General features: G+C 43.4%; 2 protein-coding genes across 2 annotated transcripts in view; one reads left to right on the forward strand and one right to left on the reverse strand.

The window, feature by feature from the left end:
• DNAH8 (dynein axonemal heavy chain 8) overlaps positions 1–12,579 on the reverse strand; it is a 329,590-nt gene that overhangs the window by 265,656 nt on the left and 51,355 nt on the right. The window contains exons 14-15 of the mRNA XM_075863774.1: positions 10,027–10,103; positions 8,995–9,094 (exon numbers count right to left, since the gene is read on the reverse strand). Coding sequence (XP_075719889.1) covers positions 8,995–9,094; positions 10,027–10,103 — 177 coding nt within the window. The remainder of the gene's footprint in view (positions 1–8,994; positions 9,095–10,026; positions 10,104–12,579) is intronic.
• LOC142760334 (uncharacterized) lies at positions 825–2,367 on the forward strand. The gene has a single exon (XM_075863492.1). The coding sequence runs from the start codon at positions 907–909 to the stop codon at positions 2,065–2,067; it is 1,161 nt and encodes a 386-aa protein (XP_075719607.1). The 5' UTR covers positions 825–906; the 3' UTR covers positions 2,068–2,367.

Raw genomic sequence — 12,579 nt, forward strand, 5'->3', positions numbered from 1 at the left:
TGTCCTGTATATCTCTAGCAGACAACCCTTGTCCATATGTCATGCATATCTCTAGCAGACAACCCTTGTCCATATGTCCTGTATATCTCTAGCAGACAACCCTTGTCCATATGTCCTGTATATCTCTAGCAGACAACCCTTGTCCATATGTCCTGTATATCTCTAGCAGACAACCCTTGTCCATATGTCATGTATATCTCAAGCAGACAACCCTTGTCCATATGTCCTGTATATCTCTAGCAGACAACCCTTGTCCATATGTCCTGTATATCTCTAGCAGACAACCCTTGTCCATATGTCCTGTATATCTCAAGCAGACAACCCTTGTCCATATGTCCTGTATATCTCTAGCAGACAACGCTTGTCCATATGTCCTGTATATCTCTAGCAGACAACCCTTGTCCATATGTCCTGTATATCTCTAGCAGACAACCCTTGTCCATATGTCCTGTATATCTCTAGCAGACAACCCTTGTCCATATGTCCTGTATATCTCAAGCAGACAACCCTTGTCCATATGTCCTGTATATCTCTAGCAGACAACGCTTGTCCATATGTCCTGTATATCTCTAGCAGACAACCCTTGTCCATATGTCATGCATATCTCTAGCAGACAACCCTTGTCCATATGTCCTGTATATCTCTAGCAGACAACGCTTGTCCATATGTCCTGTATATCTCTAGCAGACAACCCTTGTCCATATGTCCTGTATATCTCTAGCAGACAACCCTTGTCCATATGTCATGCATATCTCTAGAGGGCGCATGCGCGCAGCTGAACATGGTGGACGCGTTCTAACCAGGCTCCGCACCTCATGAAGGCAATCCAGCATATATATCGCTAACAGCAGACATCGAGACCCATAAAAGAAAGGAGAGGTACCTTAGAGGTTCGGGCATCCACCTATGGCCAGAGGGAGTGGAAGAAGGGGTAAGCAAACCCAGGCTCAGAGGTCCGTGGCAGATATGCTGATGGCGGCGCCGAACATGGCGGAGCAAGGCCTGCTGCAGCAGCAGCAGGGGACACAGATAGAATCCAGTTCGGCGGTGTTATCACAGGATTATCCTGTGCTCCTGCGGGAAAATAGCAGCACATCACTATTGCAGGCACAGGAGGATTTACAAGAAGAGGGCCCGATCCCAGACCTGGGACTGCCGCAATTAGCGCCCGTTCACGTCTCACAGCACTCGCCCATGCAGCCGGCCATTACTTCCGGGTTGACAGAGGACGCCATCTTTTCCTGCATATCAAGAGCCATGCAAGCTCAGATGGGGGAAATAAGCTCCAAGATAGCCGCGGTACATCAAGATTTACACAAAGTGGGGGCGCATATGCAGGCTATTGAGACCAAAATGACCTCAGTCACTGCAAGAGTTAACCAGAATACTAGATTTATGGAGGATCTGCAGGAGCAATTGGAGGAAGCGAACACCAGAATTGAGGACCTGGAAAATCGTTCTCGACGCTATAACTTCAGGATCAGAGGGGTCCCGGAATCTCAGACGGAGGTACCGGGGGTGGTTCGCCTGCTACTCACTACCTTGATACCTGATATATCGGAATCACATATGGAAATTGACCGGGCCCATAGAGCTTTGACGGCCATGAGGAGGGATGGACTTCCCAGAGATATTATAGTGAAACTCCACTATTATTCGATTAAGGAGAAGGTGATGGAAAGAGCTAGGAAGCTTCCGGTGATCACCATTTATAATACAGCGGTTCAGATATATGCTGATTTGGCTCCCCAAACCATTCAAAAAAGGCGGATGCTTCGCCCTATTCTGCAGACCCTCAAACACCATGCGATTCCATACCGGTGGGCATTCCCATTTCGTCTCCTCTTCATGCGCAATAATAGGCAATATGGCTTCTCTACGCTACAGGAGGGAGAGGACCTGCTGAGGGACTTACATATTCTACCACCCCAGGATAAAGCCAGTTCCTCCCGACTCCCCATACGGGATCCCCCGTTGTCACCAATATGGCGTACCCAAGGAGGCCGTCCAGAGTTTCCTCGGGAACAGAGGGTGGAATCTCGTCGGCAACAATTGAATCCGACATGACGGAAAGGAGGTCGATTATAGAAGCAGATAGTTTCTTTTTCTTTCTCTTTCTTTATTCTTCATATCGGCCGGAGATGTCTTCAAGCAGCACGGAGGCTGAATTTCAGCCGGATACCGCCATTTGCAGTTCTCAGCGGACTGGGAGCCGGGGATCCATACGTTGGGGGGGATGTGGGGATTTCTTTTGCTTCTCTGGACTCCCACTTATAGTAATGGAAATTTGTTTATAAGCTGACCCGAAAAAGGCGAGGAAGGGTTTGGATGGGTCAAGTTCGCAGTGAGTTGGTACTCTGGCTATAGATATGTTTGTTTTGTTTTTTTTTAAAATATGAAAGTTTGCTTTACCTTATATTTAACATGTGAATGCCTATTATGCTCAGGGTTGATATAGGTTAAGGGGTTGAATGTCTGGATATATATTTTCGGAAATGCTGTGCCTTCACGACGGTCTGCTGTCCCCCTGTTAGCAGTCTTCCTTGACTGCCTAGTCGGTAGACTATGTTCGGTACTATTGATACCTTGTGTATGTCTTATTTTTGTTCTGTCTTTTACCCCCTTCCCTTTCCTTTCTTTCCTATTTCTGACCTTTGTCTCTATGGCGGGACCCTAATACGCACATGGTTCTACCTCCTGCTCTATGATGGCGGCCATGGAATCTGCTAAGACCTATAGCTTACTCACACATAATGTGCAGGGCCTTAATTCCCCGATCAAGCGTCGAAAAGCTTTCTTGTATTATAAATCCTCTCATGTTGATATACTATTTTTACAGGAAACGCATTTTTCTACCTCCTCTGCTCCATCGTACTTTCATAAACACTACTCACAAAAATTTTTGGCTAGTGCCTCTACTAAGCACAGGGGAGTGGGCATATGGTTGTCTCGGTCGGTCCCGTTTACACCTCACAACACGATCTCTGACCCGGATGGCAGGTACATCCTGGTCTCGGGTCTGTTACATGAATCTCCAATAACCTTTATTAACTACTATGCCCCGAACTCCAATCAACCGGCGTTCTTCCAGGGTATGTGGCGCAAGATCCATTCATCGATAGAGGGCCCGATAATCATGGGTGGGGATTCTAATATCGCCTTGGACGCGTCCATGGATAAATCCCACGCATTCAGGGTGCGACTTATACCTCCTACGTCAACCAGCATACAAGTAGCACGTTTCTTCCATTCGGTGGACGTCATAGATGTCTGGCGGGATTTTAACCCCACAGCAAGGGATTATACTTATTTCTCCTCAGCCCATAATATCCACACCCGTATTGATCATGTTATGATGTCAACTAGCTTACTCCCTAAGGTCACGGATGCTAGGATTTTAGCTACACCCTGGTCTGATCATGACCCGATTGTGGTTCGGTTGTCAGATTTATGTGGGAGACCGCCTATCTCCTCTTGGAGATTGAATGAGTCATTACTATCGGATCAGGAGATAGTTAAAGAAATCCAAAGGGAATTGGACACATATTTTCTACTTAATAAGGCACCAGACACCTCAATTATGTCCAATTGGGCGGCTCACAAAGCAGTGATTAGGGGGAAATTCATCCAGATAGCCTCGCGTAATAAGAAACGGTTGAAGGAGGTTCTGGCGTTAAAGGAGAGGAAGTTTGCGGACCTGTCTAAGAAATTTAAAACAGACCCCTCAGCAGTTATTAAAGCAGAATTAGCAGAAGCTAGAACAGAATTAAATTTATGTCTGACAAGTTGGGCGGAAAAAAGTCTGCGTTGGTCACAACATAAGTTTTTTACACAAGGGGATAAACCGGGAACATTACTCTCTAGACGCCTCACGCCCCGATTTAACACCTCAACACCACCGAAACTGCGATTGGCGGATGGATCTTTATCACAGAATCCCACAAAAGTTGTAAAGGCCTTTCAGGATTTTTATTCAGCGTTGTACTCAGCTCCACCTCAGTTTGATAAAAATAAGGCTAGGGTCTTGTTGGAAAAAACATTCCCTACTAAACTTTCCCAAGGGGATAGAGAAACACTGGATGATGAATTTAGATTGGAGGAGGTATTGGATGTTATTAAAAATCTGAAGGCTCACAAAGCCCCGGGGCCAGATGGGTTTTCCTCAGGTTATTACAAACACTTTAGGGAGGTCCTGGCCCCGCACATGGTTGAATTGTTCAATGCTTATCGGGAGGGTAACAATTTGCCCCCTTTTTCGAATCTAGCCTATATACATCTTATCCCCAAGCCTCATAAGGATCATACAGATCAGGCTAACTATCGCCCGATATCCCTTCTTGATGTGGATCTTAAGATTATGACAAAAATTCTGGCGGTTAGATTGAATTCATTCCTAGCCACATATATACATAAGGATCAGGCGGGATTTATACCCCTCCGCCAGGCGGAAGACCAGACGAGACGGGCTGTGGACATTATCTCAGCTGTTCGTTCGGGGTGGGATGGCACTTCCGGACGTCAAAGTATGTTATTAAGCCTTGACCTTCAGAAAGCCTTTGACTCGCTATCCTGGGACTATTTGTTTTATGTCCTTGAGAGAATGGGCTTCGGTACGGGATTTTTGTCTATTCTTAAGATCTTATATTGTCTTCCTACAGCAAAAATAAATTCTAGGGGATTTATGTCGGGAGCTTTTCCAATATGCAGAGGAACGCGACAGGGGTGCCCGCTATCGCCTTCCCTGTTTGCGCTGGCTATTGAGCCATTGGCCAACCTCATACGAGATTCTCCCGACATTAGGGGGGTGAAGGTGGGAGGAGTAGAACACAAATGTGCCTTGTTTGCGGATGACATACTGCTTTTCATATCGACACCTCTCACATCATTGCCGAATCTCTTTCATATTCTTGATCAGTTTGGCAAGCTGTCTGGGCTTAAGGTCAATCACTCCAAGTCGGTGGCAATGAATCTTACATTGCCAATAGGGGTAGTGAAGCTCCTAAAAATTAACTTTGATTTTCATTGGGATGCACGTAGATTGACGTATTTGGGTATTAAATTGACGCCTACCATAGAGTCCCTTTACGAGGACAATTTCCCTCCACTTTTTCAACAAATAGCTACGGATCTCACTAGATGGTCCCCTCTTAATCTTTCATGGTTTGGCCGCATTGCCTCCATCAAAATGACGATATTGCCCAGATTGCTATATTATTTTCGCACGCTCCCTATTGTGGTCCCTCAGAAGGCGCTTAGACAAATCCAAGGGCTCATCATGGGGTTTATTTGGGGTTCTAAAAGACCGAGAATACAGAGACAAACTTTATTCACCCCTAAAACGGCGGGGGGTCTGGGGGTTCCCAATATCCAACAATACTATCACGCAGCACGTCTGGCGCAATTTACAGATATGTATGCGAGACCATACTGTCCCCAGTGGACGCAAATTGAGACGGCCGCATGTACCAGTTTCCCGCTGGAAACGCTACTGTGGATGGAGTCCTCGGACAGGCCTCCGGTTCTCTCCCCTGTGCTTTCTCAGATGTTACAGCTGTGGGACTCGCTTAGAAAGAGATTCCATATTAAATCACCCCATAATCCGCTCATGACCATCACGGGTAATTCTGCCTTTCCTCCGGGTCTGCGTAGAATGGAATTCCGGTGGTGGCTCAATAAGGGGTTTTACAGGATTAAGGACTTTTTTGTAGGGGGGGACATCAGAACTCTGGATTACTTTAAGGACTCACACTCGATGCCCCCATCGGAGCATTTTAGATATATCCAGATACACCACTTCTTGTTGAACTGGAAATCCAGGAGGGGGGACATCAGCACATTGACCACTTTTGAACGGCTGTGTTGGCTTTCTGGCTTACGACATAAAATTTCCACGATATATTCCGATCTGGTTACTCCGGAAGGTAAACTCCCTTACATGACACGATGGGAACACGATTTAGGTACGGGAGTGGAATTGGAGCAGTGGCGGGAGATGGCATGTACGACCTCAAAACTATCTATCAATACATCCTTGGTGGAAGCGGGTTATAAAGTATTAATGAGATGGTATATGGTCCCTACTCGTATAGCTCGCTTTAACCCATTGGTGGATAAGCACTGCTTTAGACAATGTGGTGCGGAGGGTACACTAATGCATATTCTATGGGAGTGTCCAGTGGTTGCCACATTTTGGAACCAGGTATACCAGCTTATTAACACAGTGATCCAAGTCAAACCCCCCAGGGATGTGATTACGGCTCTGCTATGCGGTCCTATTCCCGAGGTTCGGGCCCCCGCATGTAAATTTCTCCGATATGTGTTTCTGGCAGCTAAAATAACTATTGCTAGGGCCTGGCGAACATCCACGTTGTCTATGGATATGTTGATCGCTAAGATCTCATGGATAATGGTTAATGACCGCCTAACACATCTGCTGGCGGGTACATTAGACAAATTTGATGCCATTTGGGACCCATGGAGGAACCACACATTTTCATGAATACATAGAGATGGTTAGGAGACCCTTCTACCCTACACCTTTCCTTCCCCCCCTCCTTATCCTTCTTTTGTTTATTGTGTGTGTTTTGTTTTTCTCTCTTATATTTTTTCCTTAGAGGCCATGTTAAGGTACTCTATAAAGCAATGTGATGTCAAGATTGGTTACCTATGTTAGTAATGAAGACATTTATATACTATATATTTGGCAGAAGTGTTGACATCATGAATGATATATAATGTGAGATTTATTGGAGACCATGTTGGTCTAATACTTTGTTTAATTGTATTATTGATATGCAAAAGTTGAGACTCTGCGAGTCTGTGTTATTATTATATTACAAAAAACTGTTTAATAAAAAACTATTGAAAACATGCATATCTCTAGCAGACAACCCTTGTCCATATGTCCTGTATATCTCTAGCAGACATCCCTTGTCCATATGTCCTGTATATCTCTAGCAGACAACGCTTGTCCATATGTCCTGTATATCTCTAGCAGACAACCCTTGTCCATATGTCCTGTATATCTCTAGCAGACAACGCTTGTCCATATGTCCTGTATATCTCTAGCAGACAACGCTTGTCCATATGTCCTGTATATCTCTAGCAGACAACCCTTGTCCATATGTCCTGTATATCTCTAGCAGACATCCCTTGTCCATATGTCCTGTATATCTCTAGCAGACAACCCTTGTCCATATGTCCTGTATATCTCTAGCAGACAACCCTTGTCCATATGTCCTGTATATCTCAAGCAGACAACCCTTGTCCATATGTCCTGTATATCTCTAGCAGACAACGCTTGTCCATATGTCCTGTATATCTCTAGCAGACATCCCTTGTCCATATGTCCTGTATATCTCTAGCAGACAACCCTTGTCCATATGTCCTGTATATCTCTAGCAGACAACCCTTGTCCATATGTCCTGTATATCTCAAGCAGACAACCCTTGTCCATATGTCCTGTATATCTCTAGCAGACAACGCTTGTCCATATGTCCTGTATATCTCTAGCAGACAACCCTTGTCCATATGTCATGCATATCTCTAGCAGACAACCCTTGTCCATATGTCCTGTATATCTCTAGCAGACAACCCTTGTCCATATGTCCTGTATATCTCTAGCAGACAACCCTTGTCCATATGTCCTGTATATCTCTACCAGACAACCCTTGTCCATATGTCATGCATATCTCTAGCAGACAACCCTTGTACATATGTCCTGTATATCTCTAGCAGACAACCCTTGTCCATATGTCCTGTATATCTCTAGCAGACAACCCTTGTCCATATGTCATGCATATCTCTAGCAGACAACCCTTGTCCATATGTCCTGTATATCTCTAGCAGACATCCCTTGTCCATATGTCCTGTATATCTCAAGCAGACAACCCTTGTACATATGTCCTGTATATCTCTAGCAGACATCCCTTGTCCATATGTCATGTATATCTCAAGCAGACAACCCTTGTCCATATGTCATGCATATCTCTAGCAGACAACCCTTGTCCATATGTCCTGTATATCTCAAGCAGACATCCCTTGTCCATATGTCATGTATATCTCAAGCAGACAACCCTTGTCCATATGTCCTGTATATCTCTAGCAGACAACCCTTGTCCATATGTCCTGTATATCTCTAGCAGACAACCCTTGTCCATATGTCCTGTATATCTCAAGCAGACATCCCTTGTCCATATGTCATGTATATCTCAAGCAGACAACCCTTGTCCATATGTCCTGTATATCTCTAGCAGACAACCCTTGTCCATATGTCCTGTATATCTCTAGCAGACATCCTTTGTCCATAAGTCCTGTATATCTCTAGCAGACAACCCTTGTCCATATGTCCTGTATATCTCTAGCAGACAACCCTTGTCCATATGTCCTGTATATCTCTAGCAGACAACCCTTGTACATATGTCCTGTATATCTCTAGCAGACAACCCTTGTCCATATGTCCTGTATATCTCTAGCAGACAACCCTTGTCCATATGTCCTGTATATCTCTAGCAGACAACCCTTGTCCATATGTCCTGTATATCTCAAGCAGACAACCCTTGTCCATATGTCCTGTATATCTCAAGCAGACATCCCTTGTCCATATGTCCTGTTTGGGCATGTGGACATCATAAAGGTCCCCTTTGGACCCCACTCTATAAGCCAGAGCCGCTATGTAAGAGTAGCTTCTCTCTGTCAGGTTCAGCCTGGTGTGATTATGGGGAAGTAACAACAAGGAAAAACAAAGAGCTGGTAAAAGAATCCAAAGGATACAACTTGCTATGATCCCTTTTACTAAATACACCCATGTTTCAGGACATCCCTAGCTGTTGGTGTTGGGCATAACTAAGTGTGCCCAAATCGAGTCCTTGCTAGGGGGTCCCATGATTACTTGTTATACCCCTGACATTGCTGACTGTGTGTAATGGCAGCAGAACAATGTCCATGTGACCACGAGGCAGAAATGGGAATATTCAGATGATATGATTGACTTACTGCTTTAGTGGTTTCAAGTGTCTCCATGTAATGCTGAATTATACATTTGATGGCATTTGGAATTTCAGAATTCAAGCACGGAATGTTTAACTTCTGAAACCTAGATGAAAAATAATATAAACAGATGTGGATACCATGTGTGATACCTCAGCATAGTAGAAGGCATTGATACGGTCCTTCTTGCACTCCCACGTGGTCCTGACACATCTCATCTGTGTATAGTGCAGTAACTAAATATTCATTGTATAGTAAACGGAGATCTACATAAAGACTGACACTCAAACAGGCCTTTCATTTTGGGTTTTTTGCCAAATACGCCAAAAATATTTCTGATCCTTTGATGATCAGACTCATATTCTAGTTATGATGTCACCTGCATGTCCATTCACAGACAATAGGGCTCTGTATATACTAATGGCATGGCTTTCGATTTTACAGATATTAGAGATCACATTGATTTATTCATCAGGATTATCAGATTACAAGATTATGTTAAATGAAAAAAATATAGTTTAGATGTTGGAAAATGACTGATTGTTATCATGTGGTATATATATATATATATAAAGACCGATGAGCGGATGGTGTTGCGGCTATGACCACCGTGTATATACAAATGAGCTCCTTGCTTTAGGAGGACAATCTTATGAAAAATGTGTCCATAGGTGTGAATATCAATTGACATGGACGAGCTGAAAGGAACTTTAGTTTGAACCATTATTTCTGCCATCTCATTATGTGTTATATTAATTTATATAGCTGTAAAACTATACATAATATCATACAGTCTAAAAGGGACAATTTCATTATAAAAAAAATAGTTTCAAAGCTTTAGACTGCAGAATACGATTTTGCTTATTTAGTGGAATGGAGGCAGGTAAGATTATTTCTTGTTAATACATGATACACATCTCATCACTAATGTTGTCCTTTCTACCCACAGTAACTTATTACAATAATGAGCCTTTGTGCCTGGTACTCAGTATACAGAATTATTACATATAGTTACAGATTTCAGTTAGATTTTCTTACCTCTGTAGAAGCTCTACCGCCTCCTGTGGGGACTTGATTCTTCCAATGCAGTTGCTCATGAAGTCCTGAATCTGCTCCTAAACCACCAGATAAGCACATTGTCATGTTACCGTCACTGTCACCAATATCACATTTCACGCTGTCATTGGAAGATTCTTCATTTCCATCCTCACCCACATTGTTTTATTTTATAAACCACGACAGGTGAATATGATCAGTAAACAATGCTGCATGAGAGGTTGTGATATATCATAGCGCACAGTAAAATATATAAAAAAGTATAATTATAGTACTTGCTGATTGGTGCGGGCTGCGATGTATTTGCACTGTGACCCCTTTATTCTAGTGATTTTTAGGGTCCCAGGGGTCTGACTTCTAGTAATCAGTAAGTTATAGTTTATCCTAGTGATATGCCATAACTTACTGTGGTAGAAAAAACACATTGGGGACACTCTGGTACTTAAGGGGTGGTTGTCTTGCTCCCTACACTCCTGCCAATCAGCCGGCTGAGGGGTGCACAGCACTCTAGCGAGTGCCACATCCCCTTCATTGTTTACCAGGCACAGCACCATACATTTGGTAGTGGCGGTGCCTGGTACTGCAGCTTAGTCTTATTTAAGTGAATGGGACTAAGCTGCAATAATAAGTACAGCTACCACCGAATGTAAAGCGCTGTGCTTGGTAAACAATGAAGGGGATGAACGCTCGCTGACAGCAATGCGGCCTCTTCAATAAAATGATCGGTGGAGGTGCTGGGAGTAGGATTCCCACCGATATGATATTGATGGCCAATCTTTTGGCTTACATAGAGCTGAATTATAAGATATATTTATATAAACATTGGGCTAGCAATATCTATATCACTTAGACTGGCAATTGCACAGAATTATTTTGCAGTTTTCCCGCTGGACTTGTTAGATTTTGGCAGGAGAGGTAAACAGATGAATGTAACTTTCCATATTGCACGGTGAGCTGCTGAGGTAATGGCATCACCTCCTGGTTTCTCCAATTATACCCGTATTATACTCACTGATAGGCTGGATTCACACGAACGTGTATTCGGTCCGTGCGGGCCGCGTGGTTTTCACGCACCACGCACAGACCAATACAAGTCTATGGGGCAGTACAGACAGTCCGTGCTTTTTGCGCAGCGTTTGTCTGCTGCGCAAAAAGCGCTCCATGGTCAATATCTCCGCGTATTTCACGCATCACGCACCCATTGAAGTCAATGGGTGCGTGAAAACCACGCAGGTCGCACGGAAGCACTTCCGTGCGAACTGCCTGTTTCACGCAACAGCTGTCAAAAGGATGAATGTAAACAGAAAAGCACCACGTGCTACAAATATCCAAATGGCGTGTCATAATGATGGCAGCTGCGCGAAAATCACGCAGCCGCGCATCATATAACGCTGCCTCACGGAGCAGGTAAGTGGCTGTTGCGCAGGCAAAACGCTGCGTGTTTTGCGTGCGCAAAAACGCCACGCACGTCTGAATCAGCCCATAAAGTGGAGTGTTGTTAATCATTCTTTTTCTTGCTTGTTTCTACTTCATATACAGTATATACATTTTGTCATTATATCATATTAAATCTCTGCACTAAAAGTGCTCCATACGGCTACTACAATATTCATGAATGTTCTGGATAAATTGCAGTAAACCAAGAGCATTCTGGGAAGCCTTTCAAGGCCACTGTTAGACATGATAGAATTGCGGTTTGCGGTGCGGATACCACCCCGCCATGTACATCCTATCCACATCCACACGTAGCGATAAAATTCCACACAGAAATATGAGAATACTGCAAATTATCCGGCCCGCAGCGTGATCAGTATGTTGTGGAAATCTGCGGGTTTAACCCCTTAATGACTAGGCCATTTTGCACGTTAATGACCAAGGATTATTTTTTGTTTTTTCACAGTCGCATTCCAAGAGTCGTAACTTTTTTTTTATTCCGTCGACATCGCCGTATAAGGGCTTGTTTTTTGCGGGACGAGTTGTATTTTGTAATTATACCATTTTTAGATGCTTATAACATATTGATTAACTTTTATTAACTATTTTAGGAGAGAATTGAAAATAAGCAGCTATTCCAGCATTAATTTTCATGTTATAAATTTACGCCGTTTACTATGCAGCGTAAATAACATGTTCACTTTATTCTATGGGTCGGCACGATTAGAAAAAAATTACTTGTTTTTGCATCGCCGCATTCCAAGAGCCGTCATTTTTTTATTTTTCCGTCGATGTGGCCGTATGTGGGCTTGATTTTTGCGGGACAATGTGTAGTTTTCATTAGTACTATTTTGGGGTACATAGGACTTATAGATTAACTTTTATTTTATTTTTTATGGGGGGAATGGGAGAAAAGAGAGAATTTTGCCATTGTTTTTTTGCGTTTTTTTTGGACGCCGTTCATCCGGCGGTTTAATTAATGTGTTCATTTTATTGGTCAAGTTGTTACGATCGCGGGGATACCATATATGTGTATGTGTGATTTGTTTTGACAGTTTTACTAAATAAAACCACTTTTTGGGAAAAAAAAGTAGTTTTATT

The sequence above is a fragment of the Rhinoderma darwinii genome, chromosome 4 (assembly GCF_050947455.1).
Source record: "Rhinoderma darwinii isolate aRhiDar2 chromosome 4, aRhiDar2.hap1, whole genome shotgun sequence".
NCBI classification, from domain to species: Eukaryota; Metazoa; Chordata; class Amphibia; order Anura; family Rhinodermatidae; genus Rhinoderma; species Rhinoderma darwinii.

Excerpts from the sequence above, each read along its gene's own strand:
- LOC142760334 (XM_075863492.1), top strand. The coding sequence starts at position 907 with ATGGCCAGAGGGAGTGGAAGAAGGGGTAAGCAAACCCAGGCTCAGAGG.